Source organism: Scardinius erythrophthalmus (genome assembly GCF_964197995.2).
Source record: "Scardinius erythrophthalmus genome assembly, chromosome: 20".
In the NCBI taxonomy this organism is placed as follows: Eukaryota; Metazoa; Chordata; class Actinopteri; order Cypriniformes; family Leuciscidae; genus Scardinius; species Scardinius erythrophthalmus.
Window position 1 is genome coordinate 22,255,654 of NC_138240.1, and position 24,191 is coordinate 22,279,844.

The 24,191-nt window shown below is 42.0% G+C and overlaps 2 protein-coding genes across 3 annotated transcripts in view; one reads left to right on the forward strand and one right to left on the reverse strand.

Annotated features, from left to right (window-relative positions):
* ggt1a (gamma-glutamyltransferase 1a) overlaps positions 1 to 494 on the reverse strand; it is a 33,816-nt gene extending 33,322 nt beyond the window's left edge. Inside the window, exon 1 of the mRNA XM_081349731.1 lies at positions 438 to 494. The gene's annotated coding sequence lies outside the window, so the exon portion shown is untranslated. The remainder of the gene's footprint in view (positions 1 to 437) is intronic.
* The window catches only part of lrrc75ba (leucine rich repeat containing 75Ba), a 58,365-nt gene that overhangs the window by 17,906 nt on the left and 16,268 nt on the right, over positions 1 to 24,191 (forward strand). For both annotated transcript variants that reach the window (XR_014028985.1, XM_081349732.1), the window contains exon 3: positions 13,207 to 13,319. Coding sequence is in view for 1 of the 2 variants with exons in the window: in XM_081349732.1 (XP_081205858.1) it covers positions 13,207 to 13,319 (113 nt within the window). In the remaining variant the exon portion in view is untranslated. The remainder of the gene's footprint in view (positions 1 to 13,206; positions 13,320 to 24,191) is intronic.

The window sequence follows — 24,191 nt, forward strand, 5'->3', positions numbered from 1 at the left end:
TGATAGATTTATTCAAACATTGCCTACATTGAATTATGAAGACATCATTAACAGGTTAAGGAAAAACATAATGAATATGTACTGAGCATAATAGCAAAATGCTCTTCACTAGAAATATTTTTTAGCTATTTTTATATCGAGCAATGGACATTGAATAGGCTAGCTTTTCTGAATGTAACGATAAGGTCATTGAGGTCATTCTGAGGTTGAGATTTAGAAACTTTGTGAGACAGGATAAATTTCGGTAAGTTGCAATTATGCTTATTGCAATTATGGCAGACGCACTACAAATGTTTAGGCTAGTGAAGTTGTTCACGCATACAGAAAACTGAAAAGAATAACCTTTAGATCTAAAGAATCCGGCTATCGTATCAGTATTAAAAACAAGAAATTAATATTGTGAGACGCTTTAGCGTTCACACAGCTGACATGATTACCTTTTGTAGTTTATCGAAGCCAGGGTTCCTCAAACTCGGTCCTGGAGGGCTGCTGTCCTGCACAGTTTAGCTCCAACACTGATCAAACACACCTGAGCAAGCTAATCAGTGTCTTCAGGATCACTAGAAACTCACAACTAGGTGTGTTTAATCAGGGTTGTAGCTAAACTGTGCAGGACAGTGGCCCTCCAGGACCGAGTTTGAGGAACCCTGGGGCACGTTCAAGTTCAAAACGGTGCGCAACGTTTTGCTACGGTTTCCGGGTTGAATGTCATGTTTCCTGGAAACGGCGTGCAACGGGGTTTGAGATACGTTTTCTGTTGTTTGGTGGGTGTGTCAGAACTGCAGTCCAATCAGCAGCAACATGTATATAAAGCACGCGTATTAAAGTGAACTCGCACAATGGGTTCAAGGAAAGTAATTTACAAATGTGTTCGATGCAGCTCGGTATACGCAACAACTGAGGATATTAGACGATTATTTTTGTTGTAAGTTTTATTGTAAAAATATAGGATATCAACATAATGATGTAGTTGTTTATTTTAGATTCATTGCAAGTGTATGACATTTGGTATAGAAATAAACAATGGTAATTAAGTGCTTTTCCTAAAAATGAGAAAGAAAATACAGGGTATTAAAACAGTATGAACTACAAATAAAGTCAGTAAGTGAGGCTAAATAGATGTGTTTTAGTCTGAATTAGGTAAGATGTGTGCTTCCATTTCAGTTTCAGCAATCCCTTCACTCGATTGGGATGTTCTCTTTTGTTCTGGGCGGCAAGTGCAGTAACTGTAACATCGGGCATATTTTGTAGTATTAAACACATATTTAAAATTCTTCACAAAGAATGGCCTTCTCAGCTGCCATAGTTGCAACTCTTGCGTCATCAGAACAGTGTGTTCAACGCATCACCGTTTCTGTTTAAAAAACGTTGTGCAACGTTTTGTCGGGGCTGAACGCAGCCCTGATCTAAGCAGTGTGCACGAAAATGAGCTATCAGAGGTGCACTTTAAAGAGCAACTTGCAGGTTAGAAGACCCAACAAGTCAATGTATAGAAAAATAATGTAGGAACTAGATTTTTCTTTAAAAAAACTTATAAATATGCTACAGTGGCTTCTGGAGTCGTTTTTGTGAGAAAATTTTACTTCCGCATCTGAAAATGGGCGTGACGGGCGAGAGTCGTGACGTAGCACGAGGGAGAGCGGTCGATTCAAACAACAGGGAAAAATGGATTGCAATGACATTTCGGACGCTGAGGAAATTGTTTACGGACCACAGCCATACAATTATGAGCCTGCTAGGCTACCTATCCGCCCAGACTAACGTTACGTGATATAACTTAGCAGTTTCTCATGGAGAGACAGAGAGATATTTATTCCTGATACATTTTTTGTTCCATAGGTGCTTGTGTGGGAAATGCGAGGCAATGTTTACAGCTGAGGAAAGTCAGTGTTGCAGGGAGGTGGATGCATACTGGGCCTTAGTGGAAAATGCCAAACTTCCATGGTTGCAGTTAGTGTTACTACAGTAAAGCCATGGTGAATGTTGCTGATCTGTGGACACTGGATAGTTCGTTCATTCATTGCACAATGTTTATTCCTGGTTTTCACGTCAGCACTGTTTGATTCGTTAATAACGGAGAAATGTGAATATTTCTCACTAGATCTCGCAGCGATGTTATTACTTCAGTGGCGAATTCTTTATTTACTGGATCTCGCAGTTAGGCTACAGTGTTGCTTGATCAGGCTCGCGCTGCACTGGTCCAAACTGATAAACGGTCCACACAAACACAATAACGAGTAACTGTTAGCTCAGTTCCGCTTACATTGCGTTTGCCAGTTGATGTTGTGCTCGCGCCTACATCCAGCGGGAGAACCCGAAGATGCGTACACTGAAGGAACCGCACTAGCTCTGAGTCTCACCCGGTTCTTACTTCGGTATCCCATGTTGAACTCCTTCATATCGCCGGGACGATAATCCTCCGATCTGAAGTGAACGCTACACACGACCGCGTTTTCCGAAGCCGACGCGGAAGAGAAATCCCGTCTCTTCACCTGCACAACCCGCACCCAGGCACGAAAGATAGCACCGTCCTTTTTCCTGTTAGGAAACCGGTGGACTCGATGTCTTGACAGGCTGGAGTTTTTGCAAGCTCCACAAACACATAAATTTACCATGACGATGATAAATTGAAATACAAAAACTACTGAAAACACACTGTCTCACGACCGCTCTTACTGAATACCAACCCACTCTGCACTGAGCTGCGGCAGAGCACAGCACACATCTCCCTCGTGTGACGTAAAATGACGCGATGTTAAAAAAAAAGCGGTTTGTACGAGCAGTCAAAGAAACGCTCACTTTATCTACTAAATTGGTGTCATTATGTCGTTTTAAAACATTTTAAATCCTGCATTATCTTTTCATATGGTATTTTCATACACGGTTATATATTCATTTAGACTTTTTTTTTTACCTGCAAGATGCTCTTTAATTAAACATCACTTTCGACTGATTTCAGCCCTTTAAAATCATTTCGGCCGCAATTTTTCGGTAGCCAAAATTTGGGTGCATCAATTGATATAGGCTAGGCTTTTGAAAGAATAGGCTAAATTTTGTTATTCTATTTTAAAATTATTAGATAAAAAGTCAAAGTAATGACAAAGTTGAAATTATGAGATACTAAGTCACAATTATGAGATAAAATGTCAAAATAATGACATAATGTTTAATGAAACAAAAAGTCCAAATACCAAGTCATAATTATGCGATAAAAAATCATAATTATGACACAAAATCAAATCAAATTATGAGATTTATTGAAAATATTTGTACATGGAGCACAAACCGAGACAGATTGACCTCTGTCTTTCACAGTAATGTCAAAAAGTTGACATTTTGAGACACTAGTAGATCACAATTATGAGATGAAATGTCGAAATGATTACAAAAAGTTGAAATAATGAGATAGTAAGTCACAATTATGGGACTTTATCGAGAACATTTGTACATGGAACACAGACAGAGACAGATTGGCCTCCAAAAAAAGCCATAAACACTACATAAAAAGTTGTAGTTATGACAAAAAAGACAAAATTATGAAAATTGTTGAAATTTTGATATACTAAGTAGAACTGGGCAGTATATCAAGTTTGTACGATATATCTATATATTTATTATATTATAAAATGATATGGAATTAGATAATACTGTTCAATACCGTTTGCGAGTGTATCACGTGCATTGGGGACGTGCATAATCCACTTTGTCCTAAACATGATACAGATTTAATGCATTGAGATGTGGTGTTTCCCTCAGTGCATAACTTATATTTCACAGGTGTATTATCCATCTGTAAATGTTAGAAATGCAAATAGTTCCATTTTGCTCTCAGGAGAGGACGAACCTACTGCAAGCGAATCTCCGCTAAACTTCACAGACTTCCGTGAGCGAGTGCTGTCGTGCGCATGCGCGTCAAACAAAATATTTGATATTGGACAATAAATGTGCCATATGTAGAATTTTAAACCTACAAGTAAGTATATTTTTATGATAGCAGCAATTCTAAAGTGACTATTGTAATGGGGTAATCAAATGTAGGCTAATGTAATTAGTCTGTGGTTTTGCTTTTATTTTCATTATTAGTTTAGTGAATTTAAAAATAAAATCATTCTTTTTGTTTTTAGATTGTAGTGTTACAATGTAATGTGATTTGAACCCCTTTTTGCACATAATATATATCATAGCCAACATTACATTCACTGGCCTATATTTGGTTTCATAGCCTCCAATATGAAACATTTTTGTAGGACATCATTGGGTAGGATGTGTAATACCAATTTTTTTTAAATCTAAATAGAAAACTTAGAAAATACTCAGATATATACCGTATATCACCATTCAACCAAAAAATACAGAGATATGATTCTTTGGCCATATCGCCCAGCCCTAATACTACGTCACAATTTTGAGATAAAATGTTGAAAAAAACGAGTTATAATGACACAAAAAGTCAACATTATGATGTACCAAGTCATAACTGTGAGATAAAAAGTCATAATTATGACATAAAAAAATAAACAATATGTCAAAAAGTCAAAATGATGAGATAATCACAATTATTCATCTTTATCAAGAAAGGCAGCACAGACAGAGGCAGATTTACTTCCCAAAAAGGCAAAAAAAAAAAAATTATTTGAATGAATCATCTTGATTTTTGTTTTGTGTTGTCTTTCAGTGGTCTGTGTGTAAGCAATTAGTCTAAAGTCATAGTAATGACGTAAAATAATTGACTAAAAGACAAAATTATGAAAAAAAAATGAAATTAGGAGTTACTAAGTCACAATTACGAGATATAAAGTTATGTATGTAGTGACAAAGTAATGACAAAGTTGAAATTATGAGATACTGTACCAAAACACAGGTAACAACAGGACAATCATTCACAGGTATTTGTTGAAGAGAATAGATGTAGCAAAATAAAAAAAAATTAAATAAAAAATCAATCAATCAATCAATCAAAACAGGTAAATGTCACTGATTGTCAGCAGGCACTGGAATGACTTAATTTGAGTTAAATAGCTCTTGTAACTTGCTGGATAGACCGGGACTGATGAAGATTAGGGTAGACCAAGGATGAAAATGAGGATGATCCGCGAACAGGATACAGGGATTTAGGAAAGTCTTGCATGTAGGTGAGAGAAGAGACCACACATCTTCTGCCGAGTTCAGACTGCATGATTTTAGCCCCGATTTTGGCTCGCCGACAGGTTTTGAGAAATCGCCGACAAATGCCCGAAATCACAGGCAAATCGGTGCTCGTTCACGCGAGTGACAATCACGCAGTGTGAATGAGCAAAGACGCGATCTGAGAGAATCACTGACGAGTCGCCGACACTCGTGAGATATTTGGCATGCTAAATATCTGGAACTGTCGGCGATTCAAAATCCTGCTGTGTGAAAAGTGTTCTGACTGAAAACTACATCGGCGATGACTGACAGCCAATGAGAGAGCAAGATACAGAGCAGCGGGGAGTTCGGGGAGGAGTTATAGACCACAATATCAGTATTTTAATAGATATATTTACAATTATATCAAACGGAAACAAAGCACAAACATTTGCTTGACCAGCAGCAACAGCAGCACATTGCAACATTATTTATTTACCCCAAACTCTCTTTGCAGAACACACAGTCCTTGCTCCCCTTGTCTTCCCAGCCATTTCCTCACGCATAATGTTTTTCTTTTTTTTCCTTTTCGCTGCAAATCAGTGCACAGACAATTTGGATCGCAAGCTTCTTGCAGGCTATCATTTTTAATAACAATTTCAAACTCGCGCGAGAACTGCGGTCTTACGCACGCAGGATTTTGCGTTATTTCCTTATCACTTCTCGCGTGTGTTTGGTTGCGAAACGTAGTTTGCGGGCCAGACAGGAGTTGTCGCCGATTCTTCCTCCTGAAAGTCATGCAGTGTGAAACCTCCTGTCGCCGATGCATCGTGCAGTGTGAACACACCAGCAACTGAATGTTACCCTGGATAGTCATGCAGTGTGAAAAGAACAGTGACCCGACTATTTTGAAAATCGTGCAGTCTGAACTCGGCATTAGGGAAGGTGATTGTGGGCTTATATGTAGGTCCTGGTTGATTAGTGACAGGTGCAGGGAATCAGTACTCGGGTGAGTTGGAATTGAGTTGCAGGGTCTGACATTGATGGGATGGCTGGATTTGTGACAGTATCCTCTCCCTCTGGGTGCAGGACAATCTGGATGGTTAGCGTGGAACTCTTGGAGCAGGGTATAGCCTAGAATATCATTACGTGGTACCCAAGATCTTTCTTCTGGGCCGTATCCTTTCCGAACGATAAGGTATTCTAGTCTGCCACCTCGTTGTCATGAGTCAAGGATGTAGTGTACTGCGTAGATGGAATCTCCGTCCAGCTCGACTGGAGGAGGACACCTCAGCCAAGTCAGTCCCTGTGGGAGAAGAGAGAAGAGAAGGCCGGTGAGGTTTTAGGAGAGACACATGGAAGGTAGGAGCAATTCTGTGATGTGAGGGTAATTTAAGACGGTAAGTTACGGGAATGATCTGCCTTTGAATGGTGAATGACCCAATGTATCTGGGACTCAGCTTGCAGCAGGGTAGCTGGAGATTTATGTCCCTTTTTGACCTGGGAGGTAGGTGGGTGTTACAGCTCTGCAGATGTCGGCCTGGCTCTTGTCCCTCTTAACTGCCCTTTGCAGATGGACATGTGCTGAGTCCCAGACCCTCTCATTCTCCTGGAACCAGTGGTTGACAGCTGGCACCTCTGGCGTACTCTCCTGACCAGGAAAACGGGCGGCTGGAACCCGAGTATGTACTGAAAGGGTGTTAGGCCGATGGTGGTCTGGCGAAGAGAGTTTTGGGCGTACTCAACCCAGGGAAGCTACCAATTCCAGCTGTGTTTGTGGTTATGGCAATATGATCTTAGGAAGCATCCTATCTCCTAGATCAGATGTTAAACTCACTGACACACCTAGAAGGCAGAAGAATGTCTTTAAAACTCTTGAGACGATCTGGGGTCCACGGCCAAAAAGGTGTCTTCTGGTAAGCCGTAGTCACGGAACACGTGGTTAAACGGGGCTTCAGCAGTCTCCAGAGCAGATGGCAGTCATTTCAATGGGATAAGGTGACAAGCTTTAGAGAAATGGTCTATGACCACAGGGATGCAGATGAATGAGTCAGAGGTTGGTAGGTCTGTGATGAAATCCACTCCTAGGTGTGACCAGGTTCAGCAAGGAATGGGCAGTGGATGTAATTTCCCTTTAGGAAGATGGCATGGTACCTTGGAGAGGGTGCCTGGCCACCAAAAATGGTTGTGGATGAGTAAGAGGGTTTGTTGGCTACCTGGATGTCTGGACCACAGGTAAGAGTGTACCGAGTCCATGAGGGAAAGTCACAGAGCTAATGGTACATAAGTTCATCCCTCAGGACCTCCCTAGCGGAGCAAGATTCTGTGTGGGTAGCTTTCGCGATCTGGTCATCTAGGGCCCATTGGTTGTTATGGGGCATGCATACTTAAAAAGAGCAACAGCTTTTAGATTCTTTGTTCCAGGACGGTAAGTTACAGTGAAGTTAAACTGGTGAAGATAGAGCCCATCTGGCCTGACGAGGGTAAAAGTATTTGGCTTCTCTGAGGCAGTGAGGCCATTCATCCAAAGCCAGTTTGATGGCTAGAAGTTCCAGATTTCCGATGCTATAGTTCTGCCCCGCTGGGGATAACTTTTTAGAGAAAAAGGCACATGGATGGAGCATTGGTGGATCACCCTGCTGCTGTGATAGCACTGCTCCTACACCCGTTGTGGAGTGGTGGTGAATCAGGGAACTACACTGCGACCAAAATGGTCGCATATGCGACCTTTTGAAATGCCATTGCGACCAAAATTTTTAATGGGTCGCAAATGTATCACTGATTATTTTTGTACCTATGTTTTAGGCAATGTGCTATGATTTACTACGAGCATTTATTAAAACAGAAATGTGTATTTTAAGAATACGTTTTATAACGTGCTCTGAGCATTCAACACATCAAGTTGGCTTCAGCCCCGCGACCGTTAGCCTACTTAGATTAAAACGTACCATTGTATCTGCGCGACTCGCGAGCTCTCTCTCTCTCTCTCTCTCTCTCACTAATACGGACGCGCGCACACACACACAGATAGAAGATAATTGTAAAATTTAAATTTTATAGTAAATTTTGTTCTTGCTTGGGTTTTTTTCTGTCAAAATGTCGGAAAGCATATTGTATTATCCATCCGTGTTTTTAAAATTCGTTAAATGACGGACGTTTTACAACACAGCCCTCGTTATATGTCGGATTCGTCAAACTTAGCTTACTACTTGATATTATTTTTAGAATAAGTGATTCGTTATGCTATTATTGGACTCCTTTCTATTCATTGTCAACTGTTTTCTATAAATATGTTTGTATGGCTAACATTTATGCAGCTAATGCCTGTCCTGTTTAAAATGTGCAATGTTCAAATGCAAAGACAGCACGTCACAAATAGAAGCCCTTTTCCCTGTGCTATTTAGTGTCATATTTGGTTATTGGAATAATAAATTAAGTAGCCTATCTTTATTGTACACCTGTTTTTTTTTGTTGTTGTTTTGTTTTTTTTCCTTTGTTTTTTTTTACTGTTTTCTAGGGGTTTCTTCATTTTAGACCAGCACACATTATATGCAATGCAATGCAATATAATGCATGTGTGTCCTATGTGTGACATATTTTGCACACAGGTAAAGGTGCCCAACACAAGTCATTTCTAAATTAAAAAAAAAAAAAAAAAAAAAAAAAGTGTTTTGGAAAATTTCTCTTTATTTGATTACCAGTAAATTTGTTATAGAGATATCGGCCATAACAGCAATATTAATATCGGTTATTATCGGTATCGGCCACAATTTTCACATCGGTGCATCACTACTTAAGAGTTCAGGAGTCTGCCCATCTGTGCCAACCATAGCATGTTGAAATCCATTTTGCACTTTGTTGTGTACTGTATTTTCTATTGCAGTAAATCTATCCCAACCAATTTTAAAGAAAACAAAAACAAGAGGGCATGTGCTTTAAAAGATGGCAAGTAAAATAAAAAGCACATCTGTATGCACTACAGTTTCATTATTGTTCATTATTATTCAGAGCGGCTTACTATAAACAATTTGTGCGACCAAATCATGTTTTGCGCCAGTAACTGAAAAAGTTAGTAGCGCAAGTGCCACCAGTGGAAAAGGTTAGCGTAGTTCCCTGTGAATGCCTGCTTGAGATGATGGAATGCCTCCGTGGCTGCTGGAGACCAAGACTGAGACTTGGACAACTTGCGTAGCATGGAGGTGAGAGGAGCTGATAAGGTGCTTAATTTTGAGATGAATCGGCGATAGAAATTAGCGAAACCAAGGAATCTTTGGAGTTCCTTTGTGGTGGTGTAGATGGGCCAGTTACGTTATTACAGCGTCTACCTTCCTCTGGTCCATACCTTTGGCATCAATGATATAGCCCAGGAACTGAATAGAGGACCGATTAAAATTCACATTTTTCAAACTTGAGGTAAAGGTGATTCTCCCTCAGCTTTTGGAGGACCTGCGTGACGTGGAGCCGATGGTCGGCCTTGTTCCGGGAGTAGATCAGGATGTCGTTGATCTAGATGATCACAAAACGAGGCAGTTACTCCTCATTCATGAAGGCCTGGAATACGGAGGGTGAGTTCGCAAGCCCATACAGCATGAGACGATATTCAGAGTGCCCCGGTGGTGTTATGAAGGTGGTCTTCCATTCGTCCACGCTCCGTATCCGAATGAGATTGTATGTGCTGCGCAGGTCCAATTTGGTGAAAATGGAAGCACCTCTCAGCATCTTTTCCATTGCAGTTGGTACCAGAGGAAATATATATTTGTACAATACAGTCTGCTTGTTGAGGGCTGTAAAATCCATGCATGGCCACAAGCCTCCATCCTTCTTAGCCACAAAGAAAAAGCTGGAAGCGGCAGAAGTGCAGATGTAACCCTGGCAAAGAGCCTCTTCTACATACTTCTCCATGGCCTTTTGTTCTGGGAAGGATGATGGATACACTCTTCCCTTTGGCAGGGTGGCACCAGGCAGCAATTCAATAGCACAGTCCTATGGCCTATGAGGTGGTAAACGGGTAGCCAGTTGTTTACTGAATACATACTGGGACACCACATACTCCTCTGGGATTTTGACTCGGTGCTGTTCTTTTGGACTCTCAACGGTTGATGAAGTCTCTTGAAAGTTTCCTGCGGAGCCTAAGTCAATGAGGGCCGTTGTTGAAATGAAATGATGAACAGACATCACTGACACAGAAATGTGCAGCAGGGTGGTAACTTGGGGTTGTATGGTCATACTACTCACCTCTGGGTTCTCAGACATGAGATGCCCCTCATCTCCACAGTAGAGACACAGGTGTTGATGAATGTGTCATTGTCTTTTTACAGGAGATAGATGAAAGGAGTCAACTTGCATGGGTTTTATAGCTGGTGCTGGAGGATGTTGTGCTGGTGCTGTGACTACAGCGGGAGGAGAATGCAGTGCAGGTAAATCCAATTCACAGGCAGTTAAATGCTGGGCCACATGGATAGATCGTTGGATGAGATTTTCCAAGCCAAAGCTGTCATCATAAATAGTGAGATGCAATTGTAGTGATGGTGATATCACAGCATAACGACAGGGGTTGAGCGCAGCCTTATTCCACCCGCTTGTGGCAGCAAGACTGAGATCTAAATTAAACCACATACTCAGACATGGAGGATTTTCCTTGCCGAAAGCAATATTTGATGTTTGATCAAATACCTCTTTGAAATGTGCAATGAATGCATCCAAAGACTGGTCCAGCTTGTTCCCAGATATTTTTAGTCCACTGTAGTGCACGGCCGGAGAGCAGAGAAATTATGAACACTATTTTGGCTCTATCCGTGGTGAAACGCTGCAGTTGTATTTCAAATAACACTGTGCATTGATGGGTAAAGCCGCTGCAGTTCTGAGAATGTCGCTGGTAAGGCCATGGGACTGGCAGGCAGATCAGGTGAGGGAGCGGCGACTGGAGGAAGGAGTGACTGGCGATTCTGGTGAGCTAAGTCGGTGAACAGATCATTTGCGAGACTGAATGAGTCCCGGGATCCATATTACTATTGCGGTCTGGTCTTCTGTCACAAAACACGGAAGCACAGGCAACAGGACGATCGTGGAATGTGGATAAATGTCACTGAGTGTCAGCAGGCACAGGAATGACTTAACTTGAGTTAAATAGCTCTTTTAACTTGCAGGATAGACTGGGACCGATAAAGATCAGGGTAGACTGAGGATGACAATGACAATGACGAGCAAACAGGATACAGGGAGTTCTTTGCATGTAAAATTCTTGCACGTAGGTGAGAGACGGGACCAGACAGCTTAGTGAAGGTAAGTGTGGGGTTATATGCAGGTCCTGGTTAATTAGTGACAAGTGCAGGAAATCAGTACTTCAATCAGAGTTGGAACAGAGAGGTGTAGTTGCAAGATCTGACGTTGATTGGTATAGCTGGAACCGTGACAGATACTAACACAATTATGTCACAATTATGAGATAAAAGGTTTAAGAAATTAGATGAAATGCCATAATTATTACATAAAGTAATTGTTTTACATAAAGTCTAATTATGACTTTTTATGTCGTAAATTTGACTAATGTCATAATCATGAGGAACCAAAGCATGATCTTATTTTGTTATGTGGAGGAAATAGCCTTTCATACAATATACCATCACAATCTGGCATACTTTAATGGGACTGTGGGCTAAATTGTGAACGTCTGCAACACAGATGTTTAATGTATGCCCAATCATAATGCACTTCTCCATAATATGATCATCTTTAAAAAAAAAAAAAATCACAAATATGTTATAAAATTCTACAGGTGAAAATAGCTTTAATAAAAAAATTAGCAAGACTCACTTTTGTGAATATGGTGTATAAGCTTTGCATAAAAAAGATCTGTTGTTGAGCTGAAAACAATGACAATGACTTTTGAATGCACAGTACTTTTTAAAATCACATTTAGTGTCCACTTTAAGATGGTTTGCAGTCTAAATATTACAGACTACATTTTTTCGGCTGTGAATTGAATTTGCTCCTCAGCTTTTTGCATTTTATGCTACAAATAGGAAAAGTTATGGGCATTGGTTTCACAAGGGTATTAAATGGCGTTGGTTTAACATAACACCTGTTCCAGCATAAATATTTGATCTCATGATTTATTCCACCTCCTACAGTCAGTGCGTTCTTACAGGTTTGCATCTCTAAATGTGAAATGTGTCAGTGGGAGGTCCAGAGATTTCCATCTAAGCAGGGTGCAAGTTATTAATAGAAGGCAACAGTGAAATTTTGGTTTAGAGAGTCTGGTTGTATTGTGACATCAAAATCCATAGCAGCAATCCACAGTAATACATTTTGTACATTTTAAATCCGGGGTTAACTAATTGTGTTATCTATGCGACCATGCTCTGGTCCTGTGTGATCATGGGTAAAGATAACTACAACAACCATACAGCCACTGTTCAAGGCAGACAAACTTCAGCAAGTGTTCAGATGACACTGTATAGATGTCAATAAAAATTGACTTTCTCTGAAATTAAAATATGAGTTTTGTAATTTAATTTAAAGGCACAAAAAGTGTCACATTCAATGACAACTCTCTTATACACTTTATCGAGATACTTGTAGACAGCACAGACAGAGACAGACTGACCTGCCAAAAAAAGCTCATTCGTTTAAAGATGATTTGAATGAATCATCTTAAATGTATTTGTTCGGTATTGTCTTTCACAGATCTATATCTGAGGAATTAGTCTGATTTGGCTGGTACACATTGAAAGAGTTTAATGGTTCAATGCTTCAGACAGCCATCTTTGTAAAACCACAAGACAAAAAAAAAAAAAAAAAAAAAATGACACAAAGCCGATCTGGATTATATATCAGAGGAGATTACTCTTTTCAGTCTCAGAGAAGATTATTTTTCTGATGTATTTTTGTCCAAATCCAAATTTAGATCTAAAAAGTGCATCAAACTTCAGAAAAAAAGATTGCAATAAGAAACTGCCCTGATCTGCTCTTTATGTAGTGAATTATTTTGTTTACTCGCAAAATATGAGAACTTCATGCTGCAGGCCCCACATTTATCTTGTCAAGTTTTTACTATTTTTTCATTCTTATTGTGCCTTTCCAATCATGTTGTTCTTTCAGGACTCAGAGACACTGAAGTCGACTGATAAAATCTGCAGACAGCTCATCTACCACCTGACCCCTCACTCCAAGTGGCTTAGAAAAAGTATGACCCGGCGAAAGGCCCAGGCTTGGTGAGAAACTTTCTCTGTTTTATACTGTATGCCATCAAAACATCAGGATATGCTGATATGGAGTAAATTATTTAAGTCCATCCATCAGCATTAATTCTTAAACAGATAATATTTACTACAGCCTTTATATTATATTATATTATATTATATTATATTATATTATATTATATTATATTATATTATATTATATTATATTATATTATATTATATTATATTATATTAATTTTATTTAGTGCTGTCAATCGATTACAAAGATAAAAAAAAATTCTTGATTTAATCACAATTAAAAACACATGTTTTTATAGGTTTATATTAGTTTATATATTTTATAATGTAATAATTTTTACAGTTAATCTCCAAATTAATGTAGAGACAACATAAAGACAGTATATTTGAAATACTTGTTTAATGGCATCTTTTTATGAATGAAGGTCAGTATCACTGATACTAATTCTACTGATGTTTGGATAAAAAAATCCCCCCCAATTTTAAACATTAATTAACCATTCAAAATTATAGTGTAATTGAAAGCTATCAATTTATACACTGAATAAAGTTATCAAACAGTCTGCACTGCATAAATTATAAATTAAATATAGACTAATCCTTATTAAAGCTACAAAAGTTCTTTAGTCAAGAACAGTGAGTAATTTTCTCTGTTCACTTTGTTCTTTGATTAACTTTACTGACAGAAATCACTAGTGGCTGCTGTCTCTTTAAAACCAGCCGCTGCTGCACAAGACGCGGATCTCAATCGCGTATCACTTTCTCACTTTTTTTAAGACTTTATTTAACTCATTTTAAGACTGCTTTTATGAGGATACTCGACATATCTGACATTTTGGCATAATTGTGTGTGTTATTGTTCATGTGCGCACTATACTGGCACGCATCTTTCTGTACAACTAAACAAATTGTTATATTATATTATATTATTATGATATTTATTATATTATTATCACAACGTGACATAGCCCCCCCCTCCCCCATAAAGAGTATATACCAGACCCATCACATAAGTGCTTCTCAACCTGTCACATAATTCGAGGAGGGAGGTGGAGTGGAGGCAGACCTGGGGATGGGACGGAGGGCCAGGTCCATGGAGTGGAGGCAAGACTGGAGACTGAGGTGGATCGGGGTGACAGGGCGGAGCCGGCAGAGCATGTGGCCAAGGCAAAGCAGGCAAGGCTAGTGGCCATGGCGGATCTGACGGGACTGAAGAAGCTCCATCTAAGTGGAGCTGAAGATCCCCACGGTGGAACAGAAGTCCACCACAGCAGAGCAGACGGGACTGAAGATCCCCACGGTGGAACAGAAGTCCACCACAGCAGAGCAGACGGGACTGAAGATCCCCACGGTGGAACAGAAGACCACCACAGCAGAGCAGACGGGACTGAAGATCCCCACGGTGGAACAGAAGACCACCACTACAGAGCAGACAGGACTGAAGATCCCCACGGTGGAGCAAAAGACCACCACTACAGAGCAGACGGGACTGAAGATCCCCACGGTGGAGCAAAAGACCACCACAGCAGAGCAGACGGGACTGAAGATCCCCACGGTGGAACAGAAGTCCACCGCAGCAGAGCAGACGGGACTGAAGATCCCCACGGTGGAACAGAAGACCACCACTACAGAGCAGACGGGACTGAAGATCCCCACGGTGGAGCAAAAGACCACCACAGCAGAGCAGACGGGACTGAAGATCCCCACGGTGGAGCAAAAGACCACCACAGCAGAGCAGACGGGACTGAAGATCCCCACGGTGGAACAGAAGTCCACCGCAGCAGAGCAGACGGGACTGAAGATCCCCACGGTGGAACAGAAGACCACCACTACAGAGCAGACGGGATTGAAGATCCCCACGGTGGAGCAAAAGACCACCACTACAGAGCAGACGGGACTGAAGATCCCCACGGTGGAACAGAAGTCCACCACAGCAGAGCAGACGGGACTGAAGATCCCCAAGGTGGAGCAAAAGACCACCACAGCAGAGCAGACGGGACTGAAGATCCCCACGGTGGAACAGAAGTCCACCGCAGCAGAGCAGACGGGACTGAAGATCCCCACGGTGGAGCAAAAGACCACCGCAGCAGAGCAGACGGGACTGAAGATCCCCACGGTGGAGCAAAAGACCACCACAGCAGAGCAGACGGGACTGAAGATCCCCACGGTGGAGCAAAAGACCACCGCAGCAGAGCAGACGGGACTGAAGATCCCCACGGTGGAACAGAAGTCCACCGCAGCAGAGCAGACGGGACTGAAGATCCCCACGGTGGAGCAAAAGACCACCACAGCAGAGCAGACGGGACTGAAGATCCCCACGGTGGAGCAAAAGACCACCACAGCAGAGCAGACGGGACTGAAGATCCCCACGGTGGAACAGAAGTCCACCGCAGCAGAGCAGACGGGACTGAAGATCCCCACGGTGGAACAGAAGACCACCACAGCAGAGTAGGCGGAACTGGTGACTTCCGCGGTGGGGCTGAAGACAACCAGGGCGTAGCTGAGGACCAGCGAGGCAGATCGCGTTAAACAGGGCAGGCAGGACATTCACGAGTGATGTCAGTGGCAAGGCAAACATATTCTTTAATTGCGGCTTCTTTGGACGAGACTTGGGAACTTAGAACGGCCTCTCTGGCTGAGACGAGACAGGCAGAGAGTTCACCTCTGTGGTCGAGACAGGACAGACCGGGAACTCTAGGGCGACTGACCAGGTGTGCGAGCCAGCTGAATCGTCCATTGCCGTGGGAGTCCTCGTGGAGTACGAGGGAATGGAAGCGAGCCCCGCCAACCCTCCCGCCACTGAGTGTGAGTGTTGGCTGGACCCTATGGACAATTTTTGAGTTTGTGGAGGGACACTTCCTTGTGTCCCTTCATTTCACCAGAACCAGAATCATCTTCAGTCCTCTCCAAACTACCCATATTGATTTATTTTGTTTAGTCAGTCTCTGTGTTGTTCTTCAGTCTCCTCTTCAGCCCTCAGCCACTCCTACCACCCAATCATCGCTCTCTCCCATCAGTCCCTCAGCATCACCTCAGCCTCTTCTCAGTGGCACGGCTACCCCTTTGGACCCGCTGGGAGCCATCTCCTCCTAGATGTGAGAAGCCCATGGCTCCGCCTCCAGCCTCCGAGTGCTCTGCTCCACCTGGACCCATCCATGCGCCTACACTTCTTCCTCCCTCGACTCCAGCGTGGACCATCGGTCATTAGGCCTTGCGGGCTCTCTCTGTACATCGGCTCCACCTGGGTCAGACATCGCCACACCTCCATTGTGGACTTGCGGGTCGTTTGCTGCTCTCTGGCCCTCCACCCCTTTCGGCTCCGATAAGCTCCGTCCTCCCTCAGGCTCCACCTCCGCCCTCAGTCCCTCCAGCTCCACCTCTGCCATCCGGATCCTCGTTTCCACCTCGAGGGGGTCATCGCTGTAGCTCCATTACGGCCGCCTAGGTCTTCAGTGACAGCAACGCTGCCATGGTGCGCTTTTGTGGCTGTGGCCTGTTCAAGGCCATCACCTGGATTCATCCACCATCCTCAGCACTCTGGACTGGCCTGTTATCCATCCCCCTCCCGGATCTTCGCCCTGCACCTAAGTCTCCTTCAGTCTGCTTGTTCTCACTATCCCTTCGCACACTCCTCTCCAACCCTTCGCCATCTCCTCGTCCGCCCCCAGAGCCCCACCCTCCTTCCCTCATCCTTTCTGTTTCGACGCAAGAATGTGCCTTTCGGGAGGGGGCGTACTGTCACAGATTATCTTTGTTTGGACTTTGTGTTTGTTTTGTGTGTCTAATCTGTCGTAATGGACACTAATGTGATTTGTTATTCAGTCCAGGTGTGTGTCTTTAATTATCCTCATTTACATGTGTATGTATGTTCCCTTGTTTCAGTTCAGTGTTGTTGGGTCTCGTCAATATTATGGTTGTGTTTGCTTTCCTACCTCTGTTAGGATTTACCTGTGGATACTATAAAAAACTGTCTTGAATCCTCTCCTAAACCGCAAAACAAATATGCTTATCTTTATCTCACTCAAGTATTATATAAAATGTGAAAAATACATTTAATTTAATGTTGCAAATATGTTTATATGTTTAGCTTTCATTTTTTAGTTTTAGTTATTTTAGTATTTAAACATTTTATTTAAGTCAGTTGCCAAGGCAACATTTCTTATTTATTTCTACACTAACTTTAAATTAAAATTTACATCTAATATTTATATTTTATTTTAGCTTTATTGCAATTCACAACTATTTTATTTATAATAAAATGATTTTGATAGTTTATTAGTTTTAGTTTTAGATAACTCTGGTCCACATCAATTTTCCATTTCCTTCCCTTTTAAGACCTTGGAAATCTTCTGAAATTTGCATAAACCACAGATCTGTTCAATGAGTTATTGAACAGAAATCTGGTAGTAGTTTCAGACAGTGTGATTATAGATGGGTGTAATAAATTACAGCTTGTTTGTCCTGCCACTACTGGCCCATTAATATCAGCCCCACCCCCCACCTCCCCTCCCCGTCCCCCTTCATCTAAGCTATTGATTGGTAGTCTTTTTAACAGCAGCGCTGCTGGATCTGGGAAGTGCTGTCTGAAGAGAGAGCCATAAATGCCCTTTGTAACGTACTCCCGACTGTAGTACTCCCAAACCTTAGTTATGCAACATAAATCTGTTCACGTCACCTGATTAATTAAATTAATTTTAGCAACCAGTTTGCAGTGTGTTATACAAGCACCAATCAATGGTTGCAGAATTTATTTTGCATATGTGTGCTTGTTGAAAAGTGAATAAATGTATGTGAACCACCCACATGGGCATTACGTGCACCCTCAATCCATTGCCTCTGCTCAATGCAGTTTTTCCACATACTGAATTAATCATGCTGCCCTGCTCCATTACCTTTAGGCTCTCCTGGGAGGATAAAGCAGTAAGTGGAAGAGAGAGAGAGAGAGAGAGAGAGAGAGAGAGAGAGAGAGAGAGAGAGAGAGAGAGAGAGAGAGAGAGAGAGAGAGAGAGAGAGAGAGAGAGAGGCATATTCACACTAATACAGTCTCATGTATTATGCAGGGTTGCTAAACATAAGCAACTGTCACTGTACTGGTCATTTTGAAACGAGGTCATATTCCTTATAAAAAAGATAATGTGGCAGTTCCAGTGGTTCGGTGATGCTATCAAATGGTTCAATTTCAAAAATCTTTTACTTTATCAGTTTTTTTTTTTTGTCTAGTAAAATATGTAGACATGCATAAAATAAGATATTAAGATATTATGAAATATCTAAAAGTCCTTAAAACAAGAAAAATGTACTTGAGTCGCAAAAACAATTGCATGCTATATTAATACTTGATTTTATTTGTCTTAATCTTAAATTATTTTTCTTAGACCATGGGCAAGCCATTTTTTCATCTATAATTTTATGTATAAATCTCAATAACTTTGTTATATTCATGTTTAAAATAAGACAAAATGGGCTAAAAGTCCCTTTAAAAAGCATTATCTTTCACAATTATGCTTTTCATGCAAATGTATCTTGTTTAAAAAATGCTTAGATTTTTATTTTATTTTTCCCTGAAAAAAATTACTCATTTAGATTTTTTACAGGGTAATACCATTACCATTTTATATATAAGCTTACAAGGATACTACATGACTATAGTTTTTATAATCGCTTGGACACATTTTCAGAACTCTTCACACAGTTCTGCTAACCAACTTTCAGCTTGGCACAGAAGTTCATTTCACATTCAGAATGCACTAAAACTACCAAAACACTTCATACATGTCTCATCAACTCATTCTTCCATAACACAAAGATTTTCACCCAACAAACTCACTTTGTCACTCATAAAACAATGACCTTAAAACACTAACCTGTAGCATTATACAATGTTTGCTTTTGTAAAATGTACAAAAAAGACTAACATCTGTGTAGGTGTTAAGCTGCATAATTTTTTTTTATATTATTTCTTTTTTAGATTCATAATATATTTAGGGCCGGGCACCTATGGTGTGAGGACCCGCTTGGAATTGCTCCATTTATTATTCAATATGGTATTACTGTAGCCTGGCAAGCCAGACCTACATCAAGATGTTAGGTCTGGAAACTCACCATAGTCACGGCTCAATCCGAGGGGCGGGATAAACGGCTGTCTTTCAAATTCCCTCTGCACGCAATAGGACAGCGCTTCAACCAACCAGAGCGTTTTCCCTACAGCGGAGCTAACGTTAGTTGATAGATTCAACTTTTGCCATATATCTGGCCGGCAAACCGACGAACACATCTTCCTTTTTTTAAGAATGACTTAAGTGCCGTTCTTTGCTCTTTTCTCAAAGAAAAACTTAACTCCAAGTCCTCCAGAGTCGCGGCCAAAGCCGATTCGAAAGACCGTTGTTCTCCATCAGCAGCCGCCATTCTTTGTTTTCAAGTGGCAGCCAGGTAACCGTCGCAACTCTGTCGTGTATGTTAAGCCCGCCCCGCCTACTCTATACACGACGTGATTGGCCTGACCCAATTTGGGTTTTTGTAGCTAGAAGGTTTATTGAGAGTGTCTAGACTACCCTGGCTGCGAAATACATTTTGCTGCCGCTAGGGTGCGTCTAGATTTCTAGAAACCAGGCACAGACTGAGGAAACATACTCTTCAAAAGAGTGTGAGAGATAGAGAGAGAAGTTAAGAAAGATTGTATGGCCTTAGAGCAAAGGACTAGACAAAATGACACACAGAGAACCTCAAAAAATTATTTCTCAATCAATATTGTTCCTCTTTTTTCCAGTACAATACCTAAAAATAAATATAAAACCAGACGCATTTACTTGAGAAGCAAAACTGCATATGATATTATGACATCTTTGACTGTTTTCAGACAATATTTATTATGTTATTATATAGGTTATGTCACATGTGTGCCTGTTCATCCACTATTTTTCATTTTATGAATGCATGCTGGTCCTATTAGGTGCCATATCACTGTAATCCAGCTCTATTTACATGGAAATGACGGACAAAATGAGAAAGAGGGTTGGCTATATTTGAATTGACAGATTCATGTGTCTGTTTACTTATGATGGATCTGCATTAGTTTGCTGCTGTCTTTTAGAGACATCCTCAGACTTTCATTGGGGTTTAACTTGTGTGAATGGCGACTGAAGATAATGTAATTATTAGGGCTGGGACGATACACCTATCTCCCGATTCGATGCTATCATGATACTTAGGTGCTGATACGATATGTATTGCATTTTTTTTTTAAGAATTGCGTTTTTTACAAGTATTGCGATTCGATATTTCAATACAGCTTTGAATGTTGCGATATGATTTTGTCAAAGTTTAATAGACAGACGAATTGAAAGATCGCGTGGGTCTTTTCAATAATACAGTCTTTTAAAGATGAATCGTATTGTCTAGCGCGAGGGCTTTTCAGTGCTTTCAGTCTCACGTCTCTTCCACGCGTCCACTTGGGATATTGCGTCACTCAACACTCATAGAGAACGACACATTTCATCCTCTGTTGGAACGAAAGTGGCTAACTTCTGTCAACCTCTCTCTACAAGCAAGGACAAAAATGAATAAAAAATAAAAAAATATATTTTAGAATCGTAAAAAAAAAAAAAAAAAAAATCGCAATAGCTTGGTGAATTGATTTTTTCTCCCAGCCCTAGTAATTATACAGGGGGAAAAATGATTAATGTAACATCAGGGTGTGTTGCATGATGGGAAAAAAGGAGCAAAACAGTCTGAAAATGCAAAACAAGGAGGGAGGAAGAGAGAGATCCAAGTGGCGATGAAAGAAGCAGGATTTTATGTTGTGCTAGTTCCTTTGTGTGGTTTCTTGCGGTTTGATCAAAGAGACTAAGACAGTGGTGAATCTGCATGAGAGAGGACCATCATTCTGAAACCCTCATATCTTTGATTGGCAGTGTAAAGCTACTGTCGGCGATGACTATGTGACTGTCTGATTTACCAGACTGCACACATGCATGATCAGACATACACAAACACAATCTGTCGGTTGGCCAGATAATGTATTATTTTTGCTTTCACATTTATTAGGGATGTGTGATTAATTCTACTACCCTTGCATCAACATTTTTTATTTGCGATGTGTTTTGCAGTGTCTGAGGATTGTAATTTATCACAGAGATGGATGCATAAATGCAGTGATGAATCTGAGGTAATTAAATTACCTACACTACCGTTAAAAAATTTGGCATTGGTAAGATTTGTAATGTTTTTGAAAGTCTGTTATGCTCACCAAGGCAGCATTTATTTGATCAAAAATACAGTGAAATCAGTCATTTTGAGAAATATCATTACAATACTGTTTTGTAATACTGTTCTCTGTTGTAATACATTTTAAATGTAATTCATTCCTGTGATGGCAAAGCTGAATGCTCAGCAGCCATTTCTCCAGTCTTCAGTGTCTCAAGATCCTTCAGAAATCATTATAACATGCTGCTTTGATGCTCAAGTAATGTCTTGGTTACTGATGTAACCCTCATTCCCTGATGGAGGGAATAGAGACGTTATTTCAAAGACTGACAGATGGTTTTTCACTTGGGATCCCCAATCACCTCTGAGTTGTAGAAAAACGGCCAATGGAATTGGCGAGTGGAATTTGCATGTCAAGCCACTCCCCCGTACATACGGGTATATAACATGGTGGCACGCAATTACTCATTTCAGATTTATGCTGAGGAGCCGAGGCAGGGATCCTGGCCATTCAGCAGGGTGGTTCAAGGATGTGGCTGAAGGGACATAACGTCTCTGTTCCCTCCATCAGGAAGCAAGGGTTACGTCAGTAACAAAGATGTTCCCTATCTGTCAGTCACATTCAACGTTATGTCAAAGACCGACAAATGGGGTTCCTATGGAACTGTGTTACGAGCGTTGGAGACGCAGATGCTGGCAAGCCGTAGCGTGGCCTTTTGGCAACTGCCCTCATACAGTCGTAACCTACCCAGCGCCCCACGTAAGCCCAAAAAGTAATAGTCCTCAATGCCAACGGGATAGGGAAGGGACAGGGAAAGGTTGTAGCTGCTGTTACTTTTGTATGTTACTTCAAGGGAAGAGTGCTTCGGTTCTTTATTCCTTTTTTTTCCAGCTATGACCAGTGTTGTCAACGCTGGGGAAGCGTTCCATAGTCCAAAGGAGAGGGACGCTACAGAGCCCACATCTTACCCGTAGGGAGGAGCATGTGGAAATACACATATGGACTGACCTTTGGTGCAGTGCTACATATGGAAGATCTCTGCTGTAGGTCCTGCCTAGACAGGGATGGAACCACTACAGAGTGGAATCTTCCCAGGGAAAGACATCCATGGAAGAATACACATATGGGATTACCAAGAGGGAATCACAACATGTGGGTCATGTAGCCCAGTACAGGGGCTGACCGACCGGGCAGGCATCTCAGCAACAGCCAGGGCAGCATCTCCGGTCCTCTGCGTCGAGCAGCACGCGGTGACCTGGTGGGGGTTGTATTGCATCGTGGCAGGATGTGCTTAATGGCCTCTCTGCTTTTGGACTGCTGAGAATTGATGTTTCATAAGCAAAGTTAGGGAGGAGCACGTTCAAATAAATCAATCCAATCAACTTGTCATCAAACAATTACCATGTCTACCCTATCAGCATGAGAGGAAGCATAACATTCCTTGACCATTTTCAGCATCCCTCCACCACCCCGACTCCTCACTCTTGGCTTATTCTTTCACAGCCAGGAATACGGTGGGAGTACTCTGGGTTCGGGCCGAATACCGAGCCTGGAGCCCTCTCCTCGGACTGCACGCCAAATACGCATTTGTTCTATCTGACTTATTTGTAAGTGTGAACTCGTGAACTGCTGGGTAAAGTCCTCGACAGTGTCTCCGAAGAGGCCACCTTGCGAGATGGGATTCCTTTGCAGGAATGTAATATGAAGGTTGTACAAAGTAACATGTATCTTTAGCAACACTGTGAAGGTGTCACGATACACACACACAGGGAAATAGGCAAGTTCCAAGAGCAGTATTTATTGGGTAATCCGTACTCACAACTAGTCCAGGCAAGGGTCAAATATCCAGTAAGGCAATCCAAAACACAAGAAACAAACAAGAACAGGGCAGATGCAAACGTCAGAAGTGCTGTGACATAAAACAAGGACTCCATGACAAACACTGAAACAGACAGGGTATAAATAGACAGATACAAACAAGGTAATGGGGAACAGCTGAGTGCAATAATCAAATGAGTCCAGGTAGGCATTATGGGATATGTAGTTCATGACGCAAGGATGACAGAATAGGGAAGAGAGACCTCTAGGGGAAAACCAGGGAACACCAACCAGACACTGTGACATAACCCCCCCTCTACGGAGCGGCTACCAGACGCACCAAGACCCGAAAAAAAAAACAAAAAAAAAAAACAAAGAGTTCAGGAGGGAGGTGAAACAACGAAGGATCAGGGGGAGGGACGGGGGGCCAGGTCCATGGAGGGGAACAGGAAAAGAGGGTGATGGCTTAGCCGGCAGCCAGGGCGAAGCAGACGACCCCTCGGACAGCCATGGCGGAGACGAACCGTCGGGCGGCCAAAGCGAAACAGGCTGTGCAGATGGCCCAGCCAGAAACATCAGTCCATCGGGTGGCCAGGGCAGAGACTTTTCCTCGGGCGGCCAGGGCGGAGACTTTCCCTCGGGCGGCCACGGCGGAGACTTTCCCTCGGGCGGCCAGGGCGGAGACTCTCCCTCGGGCGGCCAGGGCGGAGACTCTCCCTCGGGCGGCCAGGGCGGAGACTCTCCCTCGGGCGGCCAGGGCGGAGACTCTCCCTCGGGCGGCCAGGGCGGAGACTCTCCCTCGGGCGGCCAGGGCGGAGACTCTCCCTCGGGCGGCCAGGGCGGAG